Here is a 15,287-nt window from a genome sequence, read left to right on the forward strand (position 1 = left end):
CTAGACATTGCCGACTTGATTATATCAAACCAATTATGCTGTCTAGCTATAACTGAGACGTGGCTTCACTCTGCAACAGGACCCACTCTTGCACTTGCTATACCAGAAACCTATAACATACTAAGGCTAAATAGAGAAACATCTAGAGGTGCTGGCATTGATTTCATTGTCAAAACCAATCTGGGACTAAGGGCAGTGACACATTCTTCATTCCCCTCAGGACAACTCTTGACAGTCAAACTCCCACTCACAGCAGCACAAACCATAACTATGCACCTTATATACAGACTACCTGGCCCTATTTCTACTTTTGCGGAAGATATCACTTCTTTACTCACCTCAAATACGAAACCTAGCTCTCAATTAATAATATTAGTTGACTTTAATCTCGGTCTCAACGATCCCAAGGACGGAAAATGCATATGCTCTTGCCAATACCATTAATGAAATAGGCTTCACCGATAGGATTAACACACCTGCACATACAAAGGAAGGACCTTAGACTGGGTTGCCTCAATTGTGAGACCTTAACGTCCAACGAACCATGTCCCTGGACTGATCATCATCTCAAATCCTTCACACTACAAGACAGACCACAACTTACCCTGACAAACTCTCGAGCCCCATCAGCACTCACTAGAAATAAGCGTAATATAACAGTGGATCATTTACGACCGTTTCACCATCCCATCACTAACCCAACATCTATCAGTTCAGACCCAGCAGTTCAAGTAGACCTATACAACTCAACGCTTAACCAAGCCATTGATAAAATTGCACCTCTAAAAATGAGTAAAGACAAACCTTGAGCTCGCCTCAACTCTTGGTTCACCCCGAATCTTAAAGCCTTATGAAACGAAAAAAGGAGGGCGGAATTCTTATAGAAAAATAACCCCATGGTACAAAACAAGGATAATCTCACCAAAATCGCATTAAGATATAAATCTGAGATCAACCAAACCAAAAAAGACATGTAAAATGACAGAATTAACAAAGCTAGCTCAAGTACAAGAGAACTCTTTGCCATTCTAAGAGAACTAGAGTCCCCTACTCCTTCAACTGATACTTGCATCAAGGACAAGACTTGGTGTACTAATATTCAATCTGTGCTTTCTGACAAAATATCTCTTCTACAAGGACCAATTGAAGGTAAAAACTAAACCTCTCCACCAATTACCTACCACTGCAGGAGTTGCAGACGATGTCTACAAAACTCACTAATCGGTTTAAATTTGCCCCGGTTTCGATCCACAAAGTGGAGGACCTAATAGCCTCCTTTAAACCATCTAGATGACAGGGGAATACGTGCCCGGCAACAATAATTAAAGAGGCAGCTAGGGACTTAGCTCCATTCATCACTACATTATTCAACTCCTCCTTTGACTCTTGCACCGACCCGACTAATCTAAAGGATGCCTGGGTCATCCCTCTTTTTAAAAAACCTAATCTTGACCCTAATATTCCTACGAATTACAGACCTATAACAACTGTCCCATTTCTATTGGAAATCCTAGACAAAGCAGCCTACCTAAAGATTCAGGCCTACCTTGAGGCTTACAATCTTCTAGGACTCCGTCAGTCAGGCTGTAGACCTAAACACGGCACATAATCAGCTCTTATTGACTTGCAAAATCAAAAGGATAAAAGGAATGATAAAGGGAAACTAGCCCTCCTCCTCTTACTGGACCTGTCCGCTGCTTTTGATTTAGTCGATCATAAAGTGCTCTGTAATCACCAGACTTCAGCTGCCCACTTTTCTGCTGAAGCTACTGCTTGGATTCAATCCTTCCTGGATAACAGTTCTATGAGGGTCTTTTCTCCTACTTCATCTGTGGATCCTGTACCAATAACCTGTGGAGTACCACAGGGCTCGTGTGTCTCTCCTACAATGTACAACATTTTCACTAAGCCTCTTTTTGATGACCGTGACAATCTGGGTGTCACCTACCCTAACTATGCAGATGACACTCAGATTCTCATTCGCATCTCGGGCGATTATGACATTGACTCTACCCGGCTGAATAAAATGTACTTCTTCATCCAAGCGTGGATGGCCACTCATGGCCTCCGTCACAATGATGAAAAGAAAGAGCTCCTTCTCATTGGCTTGTCAGCAAGACTGAATAAACTAAGCAACCAGCTTAAGTCATTCAACATTGACAGTATGAATATCAAAGTATCCAAAGAGGTAACTCAGGACTCAGGCATGAACTTGAAGACAAGTTAATGCACCTGCCTAGGCTACAGCTTACACTTGCAAATTAATTAATGCGTGTAAACTTGTCCCCAAAGGAGGGAGTCTCTCCCAGTGAGGTCCCACTTGCTCCTATCCCTAGGGAGGGCATTACAGAGTGGCCTCACCTCCCTAGCCTCACAGGGGGATGCTCTCCCTTGGGGAGAAGGGACATATTTCTTTGATTCGTCACAGTGGGCAGGAGTAGTGGGATAAGTAATGAGGTAGGGGAACAACAGATTTCTGAAGCAAGGTGGATTGCCTTTAAACCTTATCTTAACCTATCAATGGGGGATGGTGCAATCACCTTTCAAGTGGGTCGGGACAAAACTATATTCTTAGAATTGCATGTGCCACGCACACTGGAGGCAATCAGCCACTTAAAATCGTTCAGATCACCTGGACCAGACAGTTTGGGAGCAACTACATTAAAAAGCTGTCCAGTTGCTTAACAGCTTTTTGTGCAGGTATACAAGTCCTGCAAGATGCCAGTGCCTTGGTGGTGAAGCGTCCTTACCCCTATTCACAGCAAGGGTGCGCCCCATTACCCAATGAAATATTGGCTGATGTCGCTACTGGCACAGGAAAGAAAGTATTCTACAGGATTCTTCTCTGTGAGTCAAACAGTCAACCAGATGGGCTAATGTAAATGAACTCCTTGGTCCCAGGGCATGGTGGCTTTTAATATGGCGCCTAGGGAATCCACTGAAAAAAAAAACCACTCCATCTTACTTTGTGGATTCCACCAAGGCTTCTGATTCAATAAATTGGCGGAATCTTTGGAATAAATTTGCTATATGGGACACTCGTCTGGGCCTCCTGAAACTAATCCTTGCCCTGCAGATACAGACATGTGTGCAAGCCTGATTAGGGCTAAACGGGGAGTATGCTGCCAAAATACCCATCGCAAAAGGACTTCAACAATGATGACTCTTTGTGCCCCTTCATTTTAAATGACACATGTCGAACTTATCTACTTTTCTGAGCTAGGCCAGATGTTTCCATACGAAGATGGGAATGGTACAGGTCTGTGCCCTCGCTTATGTTGATGACCTTATATTACTAGATTGCACTTCATTCTGTCTCCAATGAGCTTTGGACGTGTTAAATGTATAGTGCAGGATTACCAATCTATTAATTAACAAAGCTTAATAAAAACTATGTCTTATCGGGACGACATCTCTGGATAATGGTTTCTGGAGGGACAAAATCCAGCATGTACAATTCCTAATTTTTGGGTTTATTTTTTGACTACTGTATTAACTGGAAGTTTCATGTGAGGAGTACATTTGGAATACACAATGCATGGCTAATCTGAAGCACCTGGAAGGACTTTCTGGGCCTTTCAACCAGGCAATCGATTTGAACTTGGCATTGACCTGATATATAGCATTTTTTAAGGCTGTCCATCCTAGACTTGCCTATCGATTAGCCACAGTGCCATCTATTTCCCTATTTTCTTTCTTCATCAGTCATTTCAGGTAATCTACCAAGAAATTCTCAAAGCTATTTATTTTGCAGTCCTTAGTCCATTCAGTGGTAAGAGCCTTACCGATTAATCAAGTTAAGCTTGATTCGTAAAGCATGTTAAAATAGTATGGAGCAGAGCCATGAATTATTTACCTGGGGTGTCCCTCCACTGGTTTCAGGAGTTTACTTTTCCTGCATTATGCGTGAGAGGAAATGGCTAGAAGGTTTATGCAATTCCGTTTTGGCCCGACTCCCACCATGATTTCAACAACGGTGAAAATGTATTAGTCAGGAACTAACCGCATGTTTTGATTGTAAAAAAACTCACCCAGAATTGTAATTTTATGCCTCCCTGTTTTATAAATTGTAGCCTAATTTTATGCGTACGGGTAGTATTATATTTTATTGTCTTTCGTTTGGTATTTTTTGAATACATGTTTAAAATTGTATTGGGTTCATAACCTGTGTCAAACATTAAACTGTAAACTCTGTAACTTCCTCCTCTATTATCGCATACTATCGGTCTGGAAGTTGAAAGGTGAGTACTCCAGAGATGGGAAATCAAAAAGGAGTTGAAAAATGTGTTTCGGCAATCTCAACAATCTTTAACATACACTCCAATAGCAGTCATTGTTCGTCTTTGCAAGAATAGTGCAATAGAAACATACTATCTCCTCTCTTTTGTGACCAGCAGTAGCTTTTTATATATAGCAGCTAGTCCTTAAGGGTCTTGCAATATCAACTTTGAGAGTTAAGTGGACAGCCATTTTTGCTTTTAGAAAACACATGATGGCAAGGAACAATTATACAATTATACATTTAAACCAGACCTCTATTCAGTTTGAACCTGCCCAAGATTCGTTTAAATAATTCATCCTCCATGGATCTTCCCTTTGTGCTGTGGGTGTTACAGTCTTTACCTTTTGAACCTTTGTTGGAAGTTTCTTTTTTCCCATTTTACACTTCAACGTTGTACTTCTGGTAGCTATGACTTCTGCCCATCATCTCAGGGAACTGGGAGCTCTTTTGTCTACTCCATACCTGCATTTTTCCAGACAATATAATTATTCGAGCACATAGCCCTGAAATAAAAGATCCCTGTCTCCTGGACAAGTGCTGTGGTGGTACCAGTTTTCAAAAAGGGAAGCCGTGACGACCCGGAGAACTACCGACCCATTGCATTGTTAGACACCATGGGGAAAATATTTGCCACCATTCTCCCAAAAAAATTGCTATATGGGCCGAAGGTGCACAGCTATCTGATAACAGACAAACAGGATTTACCAAAGGTGTCGAAGTGGAACTAAATTTAGTGCTACTAAACTTTGCCAAATCGAACGCAATAAAACAGAAAAAAAGACTGTTTTTGGCATTTGTCGACTTAAAACAAGCATTCGACAGTATCAACCGCCAGCTCCTTTGGAAAAAACTAAAAAACTGGGGTTGCTCAAATCAGCTTTTGGCTCCACTAATGGCAGTATACGCAAAAACCAGCATTCGAGTGCTTTTAAACGCGGAAGGAGATCTAACAGAAGAAATACAAACTACAAAGGGAGTAAAACAAGGCTGTCCCCAGGCTGCCTTACTATTCAAACTCTGTATAGCTGATCTTCCAGCAGCTCTAGCGCAAACAAAGTCCTTCCCCCCCGAAAGTATACGGAAATCACCTAAGCCACGTAATTTATGCTGACGACGTGGTATTATTAGACAGCACAGAAATTGGCCTTCAAAGACTGCTATCATCTTTACAAACATACCTATCAGACAACCAGTTGACTATAAACGTGAAGAAGTCGCAAGTCATCGCATTGGGTCCAAAAACAAACACCAAGAATAAAATATTCACGTGGAAAGTGAATAACAAATCCCTGTTCAAATCAGACACAATCCGCTATTTGGGGGTTGTATTTAATACCTCGATAAGAGAGTGGATCTGGAAAAATGAAGTATCTTCTCATATGAAAATCCTAGCATTAGAAGGAGCAAAACTGCAAGCAAAAAACGGGAAGTTTTCACTACAGCCGGTAATTACTTTCTATACCCAAAAAGTGACTCCAATAGCATGTTTCGGTAGTGAAACAAGGTGGAACATCGACGCCAAATTTTGGACACGACTGGAAGGCACATTTTGGCTCAAAGTTCTTAAATTACCACTGTGCGCCTCACTGGTGGCAATTCGTCACGAGCTGGGACTCAACTCCTTATATTCTGTAGTACTGTGCAAATACATAACCTTGCTGCGAAAAATGACATTAACACCAGGAGCAAAACCCTACCTGATTTTCAATAACAAAAGCAACGACCCATGAGCCTCCTTGCTAAATAGTTGGGAAGAGAAATTGTTGTCAATTTTAGCAGCAGCGGATGTAAATGTGTCATTGGTGTTGCACATATCATAACTGGCGAAGGTTAAGTTCAATCAATGGAATTGCATAATCAACACTAATACAAGAGCTACATTGTCAACAGCCATAGACCTGGGAATATCTTCGCAAAAAGCAGGTGAATTACCAAAGTATCTTACCAAATTCCCATCCCGATATTATAGAAATCAGTTCTTGAGATTATGACTTAACCTTTACCACACACGTGAGATTCTGATGAAAAGAAATGACCCTGTCGCTTTTGTCAGACAGAGTCGGAATCAATAAAACACTTGATAACTGAATGCTCTAACATCGCCAACCAGCGTTCATTGCACTTAGCGCGCTTTGCTCCAAAGAACAGAAACATGGCAGAATGGTGGAGTTATGCAATATTGGGGATAAACACCAACTTAACATGTGCAATCATCAACTTCGTCGATATGATCCTTCCACGTTCAGTGGAGTTGATTGAAATTTGTCCGTGAGGTCACAAATATATAAATATATAAATGCGAGGTTCTGGTTAAAAGAAAAAGAAAAGGGGAAATGAGACTCAAGAAACAGACGATTGTGACTCCATTGATGACGGGAGAGGACAAAGTCTGTCTGTGACATCAAAGAGGAGATGTGTGAAAGTGGTTTCATTTTACGTCAGTCTATTTCTTTTCTTCTCTTTTCTTGGAAGTCGGAATGTAATGACGAAGGTTTGTGACAAAAAAGTTTGTTTTCTTTATCAAACTAAAGTCAATAAAAAAAATAAAAAATATATATAATTCTAAGAACTCAGTCATCCTTTCTTCTCAAGGTTCTTTTCAGCTTCCTATATCGGCCAATATATTTTTCTTCCGGGAATGATTCCTTCCCTGTTCTCTCCAGAAGAAGAGGATCTTCATATGATGAACATACGTTGGACAGTTCGGACTTATCAGAGTAAATCAGACTCTTTGGACCCAATGACCAGAGTTTTCGGTCTTCCACATTCCCAGTAATCCTCTGGAGAGAGGTTCAAAATTAGTGTCATTACAAGATGTTGGTATTGATGCCATTTGCTTCTCCTCTATTAAATACTTTTGTTTCTCATAATAAACACTGTTGCGGGGAAGGCTTTGAGGTCCATAAGGAAAGAGTGTTTTTCGGTAATAGATGATTTGTTGAGTATTGAAAAAAAGTGGGCATTATGTTTTTGTATCACTTTTATTTCAGCGGCTTGTTGTCTTGCTTGATCATTTTAGTATACCTTCAAAATTTAAGATGTGAAACTGTGGATGTACTGCTCTAATTATGAATTACGAAACTCCATTATTCTAAGTCTTAATTGTCCTTGTCTAATACGTTTGATCCTCAATTTCTCTCCAATTTCTGAGGCACCAGGCCACTAATCTGAATTCTTGGGTATGAACTCGAGACAAATAAAATGGGTGAAGTCTTTATTGCTAAAAAGACTAGAAAAGGGATATATCCAGGATACAATCAGTGCTTCAAAAAAGGAACAGACATCCTAAAATAGGTAACAGAATCAGGAGGAAAAGTAATTCTTGGAGTAATGTTGATTGCCACATGTATAGAATGGTATGAGGTCCCAAAAAGAGGCTACATGGAGAAGAGGACTGTGGAGGCAGTGAGTGGGAGAAACGTATGGGGACTTTACAAAAGGAGTGATACCACCCCCATAAAAAGGGGTTAAATAAAGATTAGAGACATGGCGTAAATTGTAGTTTGAGAAAGCCCAGCAAATCGGCAAACCTGAAAAAGACACATTCAGTTTTTTAATTTATTTGGCTCTACAAATATTGGGAAATGCAGAACTGCACTAAAGCAAAGGTTGTTTTTGTAAACAACATTTCAGTCAGTCAAAAAAGATGTTTATTGCGGAAATTAGAACATCAATAAAACAGTACACAAAAAACATAGACCTATTAAAACAGTATACAACATTTTTAAACATACATACAATTCCAACATAATTCTTCCTTAGGTTAAAAGCCTGTCAACTAGAACAAAACAGCCCAAGATACACAGGGTGAATTAGCCATAAGATGATAGCATAAGGCAGGGTGACACTGGTGAAAATTCATCTGTCTTAAAATCAACAAAATTGTTCTTGTTCTAATGTACAAATACGCAGGGCAAATATAATAAAATACCAGATCTTCCTTTGACTCGTCACATAGTGGACAGCTGGTGTCATTTGGTTGGTCTTTCCATTTTGCTGTGATGGCTTTGAGCGGTTTGTAGGTTAGTGATGTTACAAAAGCCCTTTAGTGAAGCACCATATTTAACCGTTGCTTTTGCTTGTGTGAAATAAACCTTGAGGATCATATTGAGGGGTTGACATTTACACATGGCCATGAAACGGGTGACTTCCCCCAACTGTTAAAGCCTGCTTCATTAGATGACTGTTCCCCGTTAGATCTGAAGAAAAATAAATCCCTAAGTTATCCAATTCTGAAACCCTTGGAATAGTGCAACCATTACTTCTCTTCTTAGGTATTTTGGTGAATTTTTGGGCTCTTCAACAAACCATGAATGCAGCTTTTTGAGTTTTCACATTCAAATTCAAGGTATTCATAAAACTCGTATAGTCTCAATTATTGTAGGGCTCTCCATGTGTGCGCATGGACCATATAGTCTGCGTAGGCCAAGACAGGCAAGGCCAAGATCCAGGCCTAAGAAAGGAAGCATTTAAGTTTACCAAGGATCTATATAAACCATTAATATAGAGTAAAAATAATAAAGGGGCTAAAACCAATCACTGACATACTCCTGAAATTATAAAAAATGCCTAGTACAATGATCCTGACTTCCACTTCTGACACAGGCGTGGTTATTCAAATGTATCATCAGTACATTAATGCGGTCTGAAAGGCAATCCACAATGTATTCCTGTTAACTTCATCAAAGGTTGCTGTGCTCAGGTTTATAAGAACCAAATAGACTGGTTTCTTTTTAATGTAAAGAGAAAAAGCAGCCAGTAAGTACAAATTCGGGTCTTGTTCTCCCTTCCCAGACGAAAACCCAATTGTATGTCCGTCAAGATATTATGAGTGGATACTCACTGTTCTATTCTTATTAAGACTGACCTTCCCAATATCTTAAAGCTGGTGTCGAGCAATGAGATAGGCCTATGTGCTGACAAGCTTGCTCCGTTGCCCTTTTTGAAGACTGGAAATATTCTTGCAAATTTCCAAGACACAGGAATTCTGCTTGTCCTTAGGATGGCATTAAATGTAATAGTTAACAGATGTGCCCAAACTTCAATCAAATCTTGGAACAAATCAGCAGGGCTTCCATCGGGACTCAAAGAACGGTTATGGGCCTGACCAAAAATGGCTTCTGACACCTCCTTCTCAGAAAACTCTAGACAGCTGTGTAATTGTGTAATGGGCGCTTGCTCTCCAACACATTTGTAGAGTGTTTGGAAGTGATCTATCCATGGCCTATCTTCTACATTTGTTTCTGTACCATTCAGTTACTCTTTATACGATTATGAATGCAGTACTACAAGTACCAGAATCTAATTAAAGTGACTGGAGGAGCTTCTGAGTGTGATCAACTGAAAGCTCTGTTGACACTTTTTGCAATCCTCCAAATCATCTGTTCAATTGAGCACAGCATATACAATTCCATTACCATAAATGTTATTGATTAATTGCTTAAAAAAAAACGCTTCTAGTGTTGAATAATTCATTCTGAAACAAACCATGAAAACATGTGCAAATCCACCCGCCAGATGTGTGGGCTCTGTATGTTCAACAGCGGCTTACAGCGAGTGAATACGTATTTGTATAATGATCTGGTGAGAACACTTTCAATGTATATTATTATAACTCACTGGATCAAGCTAAGGGTGGGTCACTGTGGGACCGGACTCCTTTTTTATTGTTGGTGTTAGTTTCTGTGTTGACAAAATGCAAAATAAAGTATAAAAAAAGAGAAAATGCGTGCAAAAATAAATTGAAGAGATCAATTATTTTGGGATAGTCATGACTTAACAGTTGTAAACCGCTTTCCTAAGGGGGGAAGTGTCCTCAATGGGATCGATGCCCAATAACTGTCGAGTAGCCAAGTCCCAGTTGCTTCCCAATCCAAGTCGGCAGCAAATGCCTGGATACTGTTTGTCAACATTTCTTGCCCATTCTATGGCTCCATGTAGAAGCCAATAATTGTCCCTGTAGATAAAAAAAGATATCAGTTAGATTTCAGTGTCATGAAAGTAGGTTGTCATATTAGTATTATCCCCAAAACATAATTGCACATTAATACCATACCATCACAGTGCACATGGCAAATTGTGTGACAGCCCTTCTTTCCCACATAATGATATCAGGTTTTTACATAGCTCTTCATGCCAGACTCCTTTCACTTCTAAGCAATATAATAATTACTGTTTTTTTAGTTTTATGTGATATTGTCCTTTCCTTTTGCTGACAAAAACACTAGCCATGATATTCCAATTTGTGGTTTCTTTTATGCATGGGGGTACCCTCCTATCTAACCCATTGCCTATCCCTCCCATCACCATCTTTTCCACTTCCCATTATCCTGGTGTATGGGGCATGGCTCAAGTGAGGGCCTGGGGGGGAAATGAAAATGTCGAGGCAGATGTTTCTTCTGTCAGCAAAATTAAACCGGCAAAAAGACCCATAACAGTTATTAGCTAATGCAATGGCACTCAATTGATCGATGTTGGAAGAATGAAAGGCGGAGTCAGTCAGGAGTTGTACCTTTGGCCACAGGCTGCACACAAATATTCAAGGAAAGCGTTTATCTTGTTGAGCTATCGTGTCGACTGATAAAGATGATTATGGCAAACACAGCATAAGATATGATTCTGAGATGGGAGTATTTTTTTTAAAAGTATTTTTATTGCCATTTTACAAATGTAAGAAGAAACTTTAACATTCCCCCCACACCCATGACAGCAGTAGTCTTCCTAGTTCCTCTCTCACCCCCTTCTCTTCCAAGATATGCGTATTTTAAGAGGTACTTTTACAAGTTGGGAGCAAAAGAATATATAAAAGTAGTTATTGTCAAATGGAACATTTTACGGATTAAAATCTTTTTTAACAGTAAACCAAGTATTATTGCATTTTTGTTGTAAAGGATAGAAATCGTTCAATTAACTGGAAGGAGGCCTTTTGAAGAGCAACTTAACCTAGGTGATGTCGCAGAAGCGGCCTCATGAGAATTGTCATCTGAGTAGGTTTGAATTAGGAGGCGGACAAGGAGACATTGGGCCTTGGTACGAGGTTGGCAGTAACCTACCGTTGCGACCGGTGGGTTGCTGCTGACCCCGTAACACTGGATCACTTCCTGACTTCCCAGTGCCACCAGGACATTACAAGTGCCTGAGGAGCAGGAAGTCAGGCGGCAGGAAGTATCCATTCCCATAGGACCCCATGGGAAAGGGGACTCGGAAACACTGGAATCGTTGCCAACGGTGCCAGTGCTTCCATGGCAACTCTGACTGCCGGGGCCGCTGCACATGGCAGGGTCAGACCTGTCAGGCACAGCGGCCCCGGCAAGCAGACTTGTAGTGTGGCAGTCCAGAAACAAGGGTGCCGGTAAGCTTACCGACACCCTTGTTTCCGGACCGCCACACTCGTAATGAGACCCATTGTATTCAAATCTTACTTTTATCAAATATCAGAAAAAAACCTATGATGGCCCTAGGTCTAGAGAACTGGGTGCTATTCTTGAAAGATTTAAATGGGTGTTTGTCAGGATGTCTCCTATAACACATACGAAAAGGTCCTCTGTCCAAAACCTATGCTAGCTTAAATTCTGACCCTACCACTATCAAATAATCAACACAAACTCCGAAAAGGTACACTTGGGGCTTTTAATTCCCGCGCCGCTTCTTTGGTGGGACTTGTTTAACAGGGCTTCTTCCCTGCTGCACAGTTCATATTCGGATACCCAATGTCTCTTAGGCTTTAAAGTTAATCTCAGCATAAGCTTGTCCCTGATGTGTGAACCTCTGGTCCTGGTCTCTGCCTGTTCACCCCCGCCCCGTTGGTGTTTGGTGTCACTTTCCCCATCAAAGCTTTGGCATTCTGTTTCCCCGTCTAGGGTTTCTTTGTTTTGCTTAGCTTCTTCAGCTTTCAGTTTTCTATCCATGACTTGGGGGGTTTTGTCTTTCCGTGCCTGCCTTTGGCCGTCAGGTTTTCTAACCTGCTGTGGGGTTCGGTCTGTTTTATCCCACCTTGGACTTTCAGTCTTTGTACCCCACTTTGGGTTTTGACTTCTCTTCACCTACCTTGGGCTTTTAGGTTCTGTATCCCACTTGGGGTTCAGTCTGTCTTTGCCTGCCTTGGGCTTTTAGCATTTGTATCTCGCTTTGTTTCTGAATTCTCCCAGCCTGCCTTAGGCTTTTCTACCCTGCCCTGGCCTACGGTTTGTCTTACCTGACTTGGGCATTCACCGTTCATCCCCCACTCTGGGGTTCGACTTCTCTCAGTCCGCATCTTCTCTACCTCGCTTTGGGGTTTGGTCTCTCTTGGCATACCCTCTCCTTACTTCCTGAGTCACCAAGTCCCGGCCCCACCGGCAACCCCATGGTCCTGGAGCCGGAGATGCGTGAGATGTAACTCGATCCTGTTTCACCGGAACTTCAAGAGGCACTGTTGCCTCCATCAAAGATGGTGCGTTGGACCAGCTGCCTGCCCCGTTGTCTGAAGGCTGGTCTGGAAGTCCTGTTATTCGTTGGGGGGGGGCATGGAGGGGAGGAGTCATGAACTCACCCTTCAAATTTAATAATATCTCCATATTGGACACTGAAAAGGTTATACTTTTCCTGAAACCTTTCAACTGCAAGGTTGACAGCTGCCCAGCTCAAATAATCAAGGATGCAGTTAGAGAGCTAGCACCTTTTATCTCCAAACTAATCAATGCCTCCTTTAACTCCAATACCGTCCCGATCAACCTTAAAAAATCGTGGGTACTACCACTCCTTAAAAAACAGACACTAGACCCTTCAACTGCCACTTAATATAGACCCATAACAATGGTTCCCATTCTACTTAAAATTATTGACAGAGTAGCCTACCTCCAAATTCAAACCTATTTGGAGGCAAATCACCTACTAGGATCACGCCAATCCGGATTCAGCCAACATGGGACCAAAAGAGCATTAATTGACCTTAAAACACCAATCGACGAGTTTAAGGATAAAGGAAAAACAGCTATGTTACTCCTCCTCGACCTTTTGGCAACCTTTGATTTGGTGGATCATGCAGTATTATGCGAACACCTATCATCAGCTGCACACTTCTCGAGTGATGCCATAGCCTGGGTTCAATCCTTCCTAGCCAATGGTACGATGAGAGTGTTCTCCCCATCAGCCTCAGCAGACCCAATCCATATTATTTGTGGTGTTCCACAAGGCTCATGAGTCTCACCGACAATGTATAACATTTTTACCAAGCCTCTCTTTGACAAACTTGACTGACTAGGCGTCACATATACTAACTATGCTGACAACACACAGATCCTCATTCCCCTCTCGGGCAACTTTGTCGAAGACTCAGCTTTGGTAAACAAGATATACCTCATCATTCAGGCATGGATGGCCTCACATGGACTCTGCCTGAATGATGACAAAACTGAGATCTTGATCCTGGGCTCTTATTCCAACCTCAAAAAACTAAGCCCCAACTACGCTGCTTTTACTATCGATGACAACGTTATCAAAGTTGCACTCAAGTAAAAACACTAGGTTTCTACTTGGATTCCACACTCTCACTAAAAAAACAAGTTAGCTCCATGGCCTCATCCACAACCTATACTTGTAAATGAATTAGGGCCTGTACACCCTTTCAATCCAAATCCAGCTGTATTACACTTGCCAAGGCATTAATAATGTCTAAATTAAACTATTGTAATGCCTTATATGCCGGTGCTAATAAAAGTAACATCAATAAAATCCAAATACTACAAAATAATGCGTTGAGAGCTGCCATTGATATACCATGAAGAACACACATTTCCAACCATATAAGAGACCAGCATTGGTTAAAAATTAGCAACAGGATACTTCTCAAAATGGCATCCCTCTCCTTCAAATGTCTTAACGCTGCTCCCTCTTATCTCTCTGTCAGACTGACCAGAAAAACCCCAGTAAAACCACACCAGAGCTTCCAACCACCTCTGCCTAGAAATTCCTAGATTAAGACTCTCCAAGGCAGGTGGAACTAGCTTCCCGGTCAAAGCCGCCCTTGCCTGGAATGCTCTGCCCTCCCACATCAGATTGGAACAACCGTACTCTAGCTTCAGGCGTAATCTGCAGACCTGGCTGAGAACTAACGACAACTAAACACCACTGGACTTCTGACCCTTGTATAAACCCGCGTCTGTATTTATATATATATATATATATTTGCCTCTATACCCAACCAAACTGTACATTTCCTAACTGTAAATATGCAATTTGTTCTATGATGTATGTACCTTTCTCCATTCTGTAACTAATCTTCAAGTATCCTTGTAACTGTTGCGCCCAGCTACCTAAGGGTTCGGTGCGCATTACCAAATGAATAAACAAACAAACAAGCAAACAAGTAACAAGGACAGTTCCTACACGAATTGCTCCCAATCATAGCAGCATTTTCCAAAGGCCACTTACTGTTTGGGGCCGACTTCAACCTTTCCCCAGACCCAAACCTGGACAAAACACTCCCCCCGTCAAGGAAAGACTTTATCAATGCCCCGGCCATAGCGGAATTCCTGACGGAAACGGAAACCATTGACACGTGGAGATTCCGCAACCAGGGTGAGAGGGACTACACTTTCTTCTCCCACGTCCACAAAGGATATTCGAGGATCAACCTGCTACTAGCCACAAGCTCCCTCTGCCCTTGCGTGGAAGACATCCAAATAGGACACATAACCATTTCAGACCATGCGCCCGTCACGCTAAGCCTTCGAGCGCAGGGACTCCCGAAGCCCACTCAAAGACAATGGAAATTCCAGGACCAGATCCTGTCAGATATAGCTGTCGACGCTGAACTCGCCGAGACACTCACAAACTACTTTAACGGGAACTCAACCCAAGACACCCCCATAGCGACAGTCTGGGACGCAATGAAGCCTGTCTTAGAGGGGTAGCGATGGAGGCTACAGCAAGGTTCCGCCGACTGAATCAGCTGCACCAAACCAGGCTGGAGAAAAAGGTAGTGGAATTGGAGAGCAATCTCAAAAAATGCTTCTCTAAATCCATA

The 15,287-nt window shown here is 41.7% G+C and overlaps 1 protein-coding gene across 7 annotated transcripts in view; it reads right to left on the bottom strand.

Moving 5' to 3' along the window:
* Nucleotides 1-7,909: 7,909 nt before the first annotated feature.
* Nucleotides 7,910-15,287, bottom strand: part of PARP4 (poly(ADP-ribose) polymerase family member 4) — a 2,748,946-nt gene continuing 2,741,568 nt past the window's right edge. For all 7 annotated transcript variants that reach the window (XM_069639202.1, XM_069639198.1, XM_069639200.1 and 4 more), the window contains one exon: nt 7,910-10,238. In XM_069639202.1, coding sequence (XP_069495303.1) covers nt 10,058-10,238 — 181 coding nt within the window. In that variant the 3' untranslated portion in view covers nt 7,910-10,057. The remainder of the gene's footprint in view (nt 10,239-15,287) is intronic.

Source organism: Ambystoma mexicanum, chromosome 7q, assembly GCF_040938575.1.
Source record: "Ambystoma mexicanum isolate Mex_15411 chromosome 7q, UKY_AmexF1_1, whole genome shotgun sequence".
Classification (NCBI taxonomy): domain Eukaryota; kingdom Metazoa; phylum Chordata; class Amphibia; order Caudata; family Ambystomatidae; genus Ambystoma; species Ambystoma mexicanum.